Source organism: Nicotiana tabacum, chromosome 18, assembly GCF_000715075.1.
Source record: "Nicotiana tabacum cultivar K326 chromosome 18, ASM71507v2, whole genome shotgun sequence".
Lineage (NCBI taxonomy): Eukaryota > Viridiplantae > Streptophyta > Magnoliopsida > Solanales > Solanaceae > Nicotiana > Nicotiana tabacum.
Window position 1 is genome coordinate 109,165,569 of NC_134097.1, and position 10,594 is coordinate 109,176,162.

A 10,594-nucleotide genomic window follows, 5' to 3' on the forward strand; every position below is an offset into this window, starting at 1 on the left:
AGTCATTCTGCAAATTCTTTGATTTGAAGAAGTTGAAAACTATGCAACTATATTTAACTATTTGTTTTGTTTAATTAACTAATTGATATTCGAAGCTTTATTATTTAAGCAGAATACACTAAGAATAAACAATTTTTATCAAGTTATCCCATCTCTGTAACAAAAGTAATTACATTAATAAAAATAAGTAATTACGTAGTAATTTGCAAATCACAAAAATAAAAAGTCACTATTAGAAGTCAGCTTACATCCTAAAAGTGCACTTTCCACTAAAAGAAAATTAAATGTAATCATTAACATATTAGTAGTTTATATTTTAATTTAGGACCAAAAGTACATATGCTTAAATTATTACTTAGAAAAAGTAAAGGAAAAAAAAAAGAGTTTACAAACTTAAAAGAGAAAAAAAAAAGGAAATTCCTTTTGTGTTGAAAAAAGGTGGACACTACAGCTCAGAACACACATTACACAAATACACTTCCCATTTGTCTGTTTTCTTTTGCTTACAAAAATATACAAATTTAGAGAACCGATTCAACCCCTTTTCTTTATTCTCTGCATGGATGTAATGTAAAGTATTTTACCCCCTGGTTCTGACACTGCCTACACACTTCACACATCTCTAAAGATTTCCTCTTTTATTTCTTCCTTTCACAGTTTCCACCCAATTCCTTCCAATTCTGTCAACTGGGATCATCTTTCTTCCCTGAATTCCACAATATTTCACCAGTTTGACTTGTTGACTCTTACAGGTAATATCCTTACACTAAGACCCACAATCCCTTTTGGCCTTATGGTGACAAAAATTTGATCTTTTTCTATTTTTCCATTTTGTGTGTTCTTTATAGCCTCAAATTTTAATTTTTTTTAAATCAAGTTTTGAGCTTTTTTAGTTGTGGTGATGGTTTAGTGTGTGTGTGGGTGTGGGGGGGGGGGGGTTGTGATATTTGATTTGGGGTTGAACTGAATTCTGTTAAGTTGTTGTGAAGTCTGATCTTAATTTAACAGTCCAGTTTTTTAATTTGGAGATTACTGATCCCTTTTGGTGATAAAATTTGATCTTTTTTTAGTCTTCCTTTCTGGGTGTTCTTTATTGCTTCAAATTCGTTATCAAGTTTTGAGCTTTTTTAGTTGTTGATATGGTTTAGTGGGTTTTTGTGTTATTTGATTTGGGGTTGAATTGAATTATATTCAATTGTTGTGAAATAGTGTCTTATTTTGGAAGTCCAGTTTTCTTAATTTGGAGACTACTGATCCCTTTTGGCCGTTTGGTGATTAATTTGATCATTTTCTTTTGATTTTTTAGTTGTCCTTTTGGGGTGTTCTTATAGCAGTTTTGAGCTTTTCTTTTTGTTTTTGTGAAGTATTGATCTTACTTTGAATTTATTAATTTCATTATCAAGTTATGTTTCTTTGTTGTGGTTGATTAATTGGTTTTTGGTGATATTTGGTTGGGGTTAAATTTACTTCTGTTAAGCAGTTAGGAAGTTTCAGAAATCTGTGACTTTTAAAGATTAGATTTATAGTTGCTTCTTCCTTTTTTTTGGGGGGGTGGGGGTGGGGTGGGGGGGTGGTGGGTTTAGGGGGTGGGGTATTTGGTTGGGATTGAATTGAATTCTGTTAAGCAGTAGTTGATGTTTCAAAAATCTGTGAATTTTAAAGATTGGATTCTTAGTTGTCTCTCTCCCTTTTTTCTTTTGGAGGTTGATTCTTTACTTTTTGATAAATTCTTGCTTTGGAGAATAATTGATCCGTTTTTGGTAATCTTATTAAATGTTAACTGATCTGATTTTCTTAGGCAAGTTTTTTTGGTGCTTCTTTAGTTAGTTGATATTTAGATATTTTGTGTCAAATTTAATTAGGTTTGGTTTCTTTTGATGGTGAATCTGCGGTTGTAGGGCACTGAATATTTATTTTATTTATTTAGTTTTACACTTTTTCTACGTTTTGTGATGTTTAATCATCTTAGTAGTCTAATTCTTATTAAATTCATCCGATGATTCCAATGTTTAATCATCTGAATTTGACATGTTTGTAAAGCCTGATTTAGCGGGATTAAGTGACCCAAACTGGTGGTTTGAATTTTTTTAATTCCCTTATGTTATCCATTACTGGATATAGAAGTTAACTGTTTGGATAGCCGCATGATAAGCCATGTTTAGCTTTTTCCCCACTTCAGCAATGATATGGGATTTTCCGTTTTGAATATCTCTTATAGTATTGGATCTATTTAGTTGAGATTTGAATGATGTGCTCCATTGATCTTGTTATGAAGTGTGAAAATGGTGTTTGCTTAGAGCTTTCATGCATTTTCTCTTAACAAATGAATAATCTTCTGAGATTTTGAATCAGAGCTGCGTCTTCGTACCTTGGACTAACTATTCTGGGAAGTCAAAGAATTTTTCAACCCTCGAATGATTTGATGGGGGTGTCAAACTCTAAACTAGATGAAGATAAAACCTTGCAGCTTTGTCGTGAACGGAAGAAATTTGTTAGGCAAGCTCTTGATGGCCGGTGTAATCTGGCAGCGAGTCATATTGCTTATATCGAGACTCTAAAAATTACGGGAACTGCTTTAAGGAAATTTGTTGAACCTGAGGCTCCATTTGAATCTTCAATCTACACTTCAACTAGTGCAACACCTGAGCCACTTGCATTAACTGAAAAGTCCCTTTCCCAGTTTTCATTCTCTTCTCCATTCTCACGTCATGCAGATGCAACTGAGAATGTCCTGCCGTCTCCTTCACCTCCAACCTCAAGTCGATACCATGTGAATCACATGAAATTTAGAGGTACATTTTCTAGGAAAGTTGAAGAAAAACCGCCGGTTCCAGTTACTGTTTCAGTTACTTCAAGTACACCACAGAACTCCACGCCTCGTTCCATAGAGAGGCCTGAAGCATCACCTTTTGAAACCCCTCCTTTCCCTTCTGAAACTTCACCTTGGGACTATTTTGGTCTTGGCCATTCTATCGATAATCATTTTACTTCACAAGATGGAAAGATAGAGAATGGAAATGACAGAAGACATCTCGGAGATGTGGATAGAGTTCCTGCATCAGAAGATGAAGAAGAACGGTATTCTTCACCAGGAAGGGATGATGGGTCACAGGTCTCAGATGATGAATTTGATGAGCCTTCCGCAGAAACGCTGGTCCGAAGTTTTGAAAATGTCAATAGAACAGCTGATCATGCTACTAGCAATAGTGTCTCACCTGACATAACCTCTGTGAGAAGGGTAGTTTCAGAAGCCAAGTCTCTGAATGGGGAGAAAAGCAAGTCACCTGATTTGTCCCCACTAAGAGATGCACCCTCAGGACCCGCTGTTGATAATGACATGAAGACACCAGTAAAAGAAAATGATATTGAGAATAAGATTGCACCCAAGGACTTCTTTTTGAGCATAAAAGATATTGAGTATCTCTTCGTAAAAGCATCTGAATCAGGAAGAGAAGTTCCACGCATGCTGGAGGCTAACAAATTTCATTTCCGTCCAATTTTTCCCGGGAAAGAAAGTATGTCCTCTCTCTTTCTTCTCTCATGCCAGATAGAAAACGCATATAAAATGGTCATAACCTTAACTCTGTCTATTTAATCAAGTTGGATAGGCAAGGGAACAAAGTGAGTATTTTGGACGTGAACTGTTGCTCTCTTAACTCTTTTGTATAGCATTCTTTCTGCATTTTTTTAATTGATCAATGATATTTTATCTGTGGCAGGTGGGTCAATGACCAAAATATTAATAAGATCTTGTTTCTCTTGCGGGGACGATCCAAGCCAGGTTCCTGAAGGTAGGCCGCTTAATATAGAGATAGCTGTGGTAGCTTTTTCAGGTTCTACATGTATAATAAATAATTTGTTTAACACATTCTCGAGTTCTTTTCATCCCACTTCACTCTTGGGTCCACATGTTTTCTAGTTTATGATACGGAGATGGGGGAATCGAGCAAGATATAGGGAGGTTCTTTTTCCTTGAGGAGTGCAGATTATTATTTAGATCTGATTTGGTCTTCTAACTCTCAATAATCTACAAGAAAACACATATTAGCTTTTTTAAGTTTTTCTCTTTTCCATATGCTACTCTACTTCGTTTCCTCTTTTCTAGGGTTTTGGGGGGGGGGGTGGTTCTGGTGGTTGGGAAAGGTTATTGGAGGAGGAAATGAGGTAAACATTCTAAACAAGGAAAAATGTTATCATCTGAACCATTCATTTCTAACATCATGTTCATATTAAAAAGTTGAAGGAAGGGATTACTGTGCAATCACAACCTTGGTCCTGACCAAGTAGGTGTTCTGATCTCCTTCTTGCTATCCTTTTATCTTGGACACTTTTTTTCTCCATGCTCATTTGATCGGAATTCTTGCTGTCCACATTCGTTATGACCTCCTAAATATCAATGAAGCTATTGTGTTAATGCATGAATGTGCTTCTATTAGTAAATTTGAGACCATGTACGTATCCAAATACACAGTTCTGCATTAATCATCGCTATTGCTTGCTGACCATTGTATGTCAAATGATGGTTTTGAAACTTCTAACCTCATCCAGACTCACTCGCTTTAGATGCTCTTATGCATGGCTTATTACTTCTGCGTACCTTTCATCATATTTTCTTATAGCTTTTACGGTCTTTTTGTTTTTTTTCCTCCATGAAGCTCATCCAGCCGTCTTAAAATTTTTTTCAGAGCCTCCCCAAACTTCCTTGAAGTACCTGACATGGCCTCGCACCACATCATCTCATGCTTCCTCCCCAAATCGGCTTGGTGTAAACTCAGCAGATAATATTGAGGATGTTACTAACAATCTCTTCGATAATTTCTGTATGGTCTCAGGAAGTCATGCCTCTACATTAGATCGGCTGTTTGCATGGGAGAAGAAGCTATATGACGAACTCAAGGTAAGATATTGCTCATTTATGTATCGACGATGTATTTGTCTAGTTGTAACAGGGATACATGTATGTGAGCTAGTTAGTTATATGTAAACAACCCATAAGTCTTGTTGTTCTATGATGATGACATTCCTATGGATGAAAAACTTACCTCTTCGATGTTAGTTTCTGTACTCAGATATTTTGTATGCAAAAAGTATTAACTCTAGGTTTCATATGGGGTTTAATGAGGTAACTTATAAAAGAATATCCTAGTGGAAATGCTCTTCCCTCCACTTCCCCCCAAAGAAATCTAGTAATCTTGATGTTAATTATGTTTCTGCATTCTTTTTGAATGACAAACTAAATTTCAGTTTCAAAGTTACGTATTAAGTCAATTTCTTACAGAGTGCATTATTAATCCCTTGAAGCATGAAATTTGCAAGAAGATAGTCTAATTTTTCTTTCAGAGCTCTTGACTGATCTCTTGATGTAACTGGTCAAAAGAAACAATTCCGTAAATATTCTTCCCGTGTTTACATTCCTTTGGCCTGTTAAGATAGTGATAGACTTTGTACCACTGTTATCAAAGGCACGCTTAAAGCGCGCTTAAGCCCTGAAGCGAGGCTCAAAACATGTTGAGCGCTTCGCCTTGCTTAGTGGGCGCTTCAGTGTTGTCATCAAGGCTCTAAGGCATACTTTTCCTTGGCAATGAGCTTAATCGTGAAGAGATGACACTAAACAATTGATTACTTTATCGTAAATTTTCTTCAATTTCTTTGCCACATATATGGTATTCAAGCTTATAGGCATTAATCTTGGACTACACATACATATTTGTAGTTTTTCTCCATTTGCGCATTTCTTCATTAAAGCCCATGCTTTATTTGCACTTTGCGCTTAAAGCCCCACCAGACCATAGAGCTTTTTTGCGCTTTTCGCTTTTGATAACACTGCTTTGTACCAACGGTCATATATCTTCTTTTTTTCCAAAACCCAAGGCATAGTCTTCTGTCGAAGTTTCTTACTTGCTCTAATTATAGTTCTTTTGGAAGTACCGAGAGTTTAAATGAGATGCTTTTCCTTTCTCGTATTATTGTCTGAGATATATAGTGTTGTAAATTTGATATTAATCAATTAAGACATACTGAGATCCCAGACAAGAAATCAATGCATAACATCTGATCTTAAAATGGAATCTTGCAGTTGTGAAGATTAACATTTTGCAAAGTGATTGTGGTTGAATTTTATATCAACTCTTTAAGAAAAGTTGAAGAATTTATTAATAGACCTTTCAGTTTATTAGCATCTGCTGGTTATATTCTATTTTCCTCTTCTTAATGGTGTTTGAGCTGCTTATTGTAAATATGTAGTCCTTTCCCCCGTATTCTTTAGTTGCCGGCGTACAACTAAATGTAAATATCTTTTGGCTTTCAGGCTTGTGAGATGATCCGAAGTGTTTACGATGCTAAGCGTAAGCTTCTGCGACAACTAGAATCTAAGGTAGAAAGTCCACAGAGGATAGACAAGACACGTGCTGGTGTGAAGGATCTTCACTCGAGAATTGGAGTTGCAATTCATAGAATTAATTCCATCTCAAGGAAAATTGAGGAAATAAGAGACAAGGAGCTTCAACCTCAACTGGAGGAGTTGATTGAGGGGTACGTCACTAATGTTGCTCACTATTTTAGCATTGAATATAATGTAAATCTATAGAGATATTCACTTAAATGCACTCCATACGAGGTACTCAATGCAGGAAAAAAACTCGTTATATCATTGCACATCCTATAAAGAAGAAAACATGCACTTTAATAGTTCCATGCTTCAGAGATATGGAGAATCTCCATCAAGTTCTCTCTACCATTATATGTTGAGCAAAAAAATTGTTTTTGCAATTTTTCACCAGTTTTGTCAGGAGAGAAAAGCTCTCCTCCTCACAAAAAAAAAACAGCATTCTCACACACGTGTGCTCATGTTTGTAGGAGGATGGCTTTTGAAGGTTAATGGTTAGAATTATTTTCTTATTTTATTGTGCGCGTGCTAACCTGTTCCTATGACAGATTGAGGAATATGTGGGAAATGATGCTCGACAGCCACAAGCTTCAGCTCCATATCATATCAATAGCTCATTCCCCTGGAAATATGAAGATCCTTATTCACTCAGATACTCGTCGGCAGATCGCCATCCATCTTCAAAATCAATTGAGTTCTCTATCTTCAAGTTTTACAAAGTGGATTGTCGCTCAGAAGGCATACGTGGATGCTATAAATAAGTGGCTCCACAAGTGTGTCTCCCTTCGCCAGCAATCATCCAGGAGAAATAAAAGAAGGTTGCAACCTCCGCCACTCAGAAACTATGGCCCGCCTATTTATACCACCTGTTCTGTCTGGTTGGAGATGTTTGATTCTTTACCCACTAAAGAAGTTTCGGATGCTATGAAGGGCTTGGCCGCTGAAATTTCTCACTTCCTACCACGGCAAGAGAAGAACCAAGGGAAGGGTACAAATCATCATCCTCATGGAAGTGATCCAGCTCTTACCCCACTGAGAGATGATTCTCCTGAGGACTGGATAACCGGCTTTGATCGTTTTCGTACAAGCTTGGCTTTTTTTCTTGGCCAGTTAAACAACTTTTCTGAGTCTTCTCTGAAAATGTTTACTGATCTCCAAAAGGCCATCCAAGAAGCCAAGCATAGTTATGCACTGCGAATGAACTCCCAATCATAAAATGGTCTTCGGAGAAACAAATAAGTTGCAAAATGTGAAGTAGCAGCAGATACTGAAAGGCAGGCTGAAACTCTGAAGAGATACCAGTGAATATAGCAAAGCAAGGACTATTTATTCTGTCATTTGTACAGGGAGGTAAACAAAAGGGAATAATTCTTGGAGCATCAATATATTTTTGTTGAATCTTGAAATAATAAAAATCCCTATATAGTGGCTGTATATGCATATTTTGAAATGGGGCAATGGGAAAGTAAGGAGTGTAGAGTAGTCATTAAGAGAGCTGTTTATATGATAGCAAAACATGTACATTACTTTGATGAACTCAGTTACAGTTTCATTAAATATTTTCCAGTTCCATATTTGTTTCTATTTTATGGAGCTTTCCCAAGTCGTTTAGAGAAGTTTGGGTGTGCTAGAAAATCCCTCAATATTGCAACCTTCATTGCGTAAGTTAGCTTTTGCGGTTGAGTTAGGTCTATATTTATTTCTTTAACAGAGGAGGCAGACTCCATATGAATAGCTCCCCCAAGAAGACTTGCGCTAACCTGAGTACCAAGTACAACATGCAAGCTATTGTCTTTGAGATGAAGCATAACTAATACATTCATTATTACTAGATTAATTGCTTGGCTTGTGAAGTTGTGGTTTAATGATTGTTCCTACGCCTTCCTTTCTTAATCAGAAAAGTTCCATACCTTCCCAACAATGTAGCCATATCAAAATAGTTAGACAATTATCTTGATGCCGTATCCAGATTTCCAAAAGGCCCTTGATATTGGGAAAGGCGGAGGGGTTGGATTGGGCTCTTACAACGGTCTCAAATTAATATTAGGCGAACCACTTCTAACACTACTGCAAGACATACTGTTGGTTGGCACTGTAGTCGAGCACTGCATTGCAATCTGCATATAAAGTCACACTCTTTATAACAACATTCTTATATAATAATCATTCATTATAAAAATTAAATTTTTTTCGGAACTGATTTTAAGTTATGCTATAGTATATATATCCTCTATAATAACAATAAACTGTATCAGAACAAATGATGTTGTTATAAAGAAATTTGAGTGTACATGTGATATTGTTGGTTGAAGTTGGGGGTGCATTGTTCTTCTTGTTTGCCGTTTCAAGTTCTTGTTCACGAGCAAAGTACAATTCCATTCACATAACTTGATAATTTAGGACTACGAGATTGGCTGTTGTTGGTCTAAGCAGAAACTGTGTCAAATTGGACAAGTTACCTATGAGAAAACATGTGATTCAGCTCACAAACAAATCTAGGTTCACGAATATATCCCCAAACTCGCGAATATATATTCAAGGAAGCCAAAAATTTATTTATTTTCTATGTAGGATGAATTAACTAAAATTTTCAGTTTATAAAATACAACAATTTTCTCCCTATATAAGAAAGAATCGTTTATATAAATTAAATTTGACTAAAATGTTCTAGCCCTCTACCAAAGCCTCACACTATATTTACAATGTTTGGAAACTATTTTAGATTTCTCCGTTAAAGTATCCACCGTTATGTCACACTTAACCTTAACGGTAATTTCCCACGTCTTAACGGCTCCAACCTTGATCTTAACGGGCGCTTTAATGTCCACCCTAAACGGCACTTTCCCTTGCTTCTGTTCATTCCTTAACGCAGTCCTAACGGCGCTTCCGAGCAGGACGTTTGATCCTTTCAACGGCGTCTTAAAAACCGTTACGTTATTCGTTGGCTGATAAAATGCCGGGAATTCGCCGTTAGAGAGGTTAACATCGGAGTAGAGTACAGTAACGGAGCTTCCTTTCCTGTAGTAAATCCCGATCTTGTTGTTAGGGTTTTCAGCTCGGACAGTGACGTCAAATGCAGGCGATACGGAAGACGATGACGTCAGGTTGAAATTCTTAATCGCGACGTCGGAGATTGTGTACTTCGGCGCTTCAGGGCGGAAGACGAGGTAGAGAACGCCGGCGGTGATGCCGAGCGCGATAATGAGAATGAGGAGTAGAGAGAATGTGTAGCAAAGGCACCGACAGCAGCAGCTCCTGCGAGGCTTCCGTTTCGTCAGAGATTCGTAACGGCGGGAATTCTCCGGCGGAGGATACCGGTAGATTTGATCCTTTGGTACTTGAACTACATACGTTCCAGGCGGTGGCAGAGGCTTTGGAGACGCCGGCTGCGGTGGTTTTGTAGGAATTCCTACTTCGCCGGAGTTGTGCGACGACGGCAATGGGCTCTCCGGCGGCGAATCTCGAGGATGTACACGATCAGCCATAGTGTACTTATACAAAACTATAGATACAGAATATGGAGTGAGAGAACAGAAATGAATGTGAACGTTGTTGTGTGGAAGAATGTGAGCAAAGGAATAGCGGAAATGAATGAGGTTATGGATTGTGTGATGTTTTGTATTTATATTTATGGTAGTACGTGTGTGCGTGTAATGAAAGAAAAACCGCGTGACATGTTACACGCAAGAGGTGGATATATTAAATTTAGGTACAATTCAATATTTGAAGATCACAGTTGTAAAGCACAAAGCGGAAATTAACTAGGAAAAAACAAGAGAAATACCAATCTTAATTATCCATAATAATGGAAAATATGGTTTTATAGATCTTTAACAAATATTGTTTTAGTTATATAATAATTTTTTTAATACGAGATTTTCAGGAAATAACACAAGAAATTTGTAAATAAAACATATTACTAGTATTGTTTTTTTATTCAAATTGTAAACGGGCATAAGAGATTATTTCTTCTTTAAGGGACACTAGAATAATCTTTTTTCGCCTTTCATTTATGAAGCAGTGTGTTTTATCAGTAGCTTTAGAAATGGAATTTTTTTCTTTAGTTATCTTATCCACAATGAAGATAATTTGACTCCAAATCTTCGATCAATTAATTAATTATTAATCTCATCTTAAGAAAAATTTATTTCTTGTAACATCATAATGTGTGATACAACTTTCACTAAGTCAATTTTCCAAAACAGGAAG

General features: G+C 36.7%; 2 protein-coding genes across 2 annotated transcripts; one reads left to right on the plus strand and one right to left on the minus strand.

Annotated features, from left to right (window-relative positions):
• The first annotated feature begins 425 nt into the window (after positions 1-425).
• LOC107816668 (nitrate regulatory gene2 protein) lies at positions 426-7,957 on the plus strand. The gene is made up of 6 exons (XM_016642397.2): positions 426-752; positions 2,353-3,515; positions 3,720-3,791; positions 4,686-4,897; positions 6,308-6,531; positions 6,934-7,957. The coding sequence occupies exons 2-6, from the start codon at positions 2,423-2,425 to the stop codon at positions 7,598-7,600; spliced, it is 2,268 nt and encodes a 755-aa protein (XP_016497883.1). The 5' UTR covers positions 426-752; positions 2,353-2,422; the 3' UTR covers positions 7,601-7,957.
• Positions 7,958-8,919: 962 nt separating this feature from the next.
• Positions 8,920-9,982, minus strand: LOC107816666 (NDR1/HIN1-like protein 13). The gene has a single exon (XM_016642396.2). The coding sequence runs from the start codon at positions 9,868-9,870 to the stop codon at positions 9,061-9,063; it is 810 nt and encodes a 269-aa protein (XP_016497882.1). The 5' UTR covers positions 9,871-9,982; the 3' UTR covers positions 8,920-9,060.
• Positions 9,983-10,594: the final 612 nt, after the last annotated feature.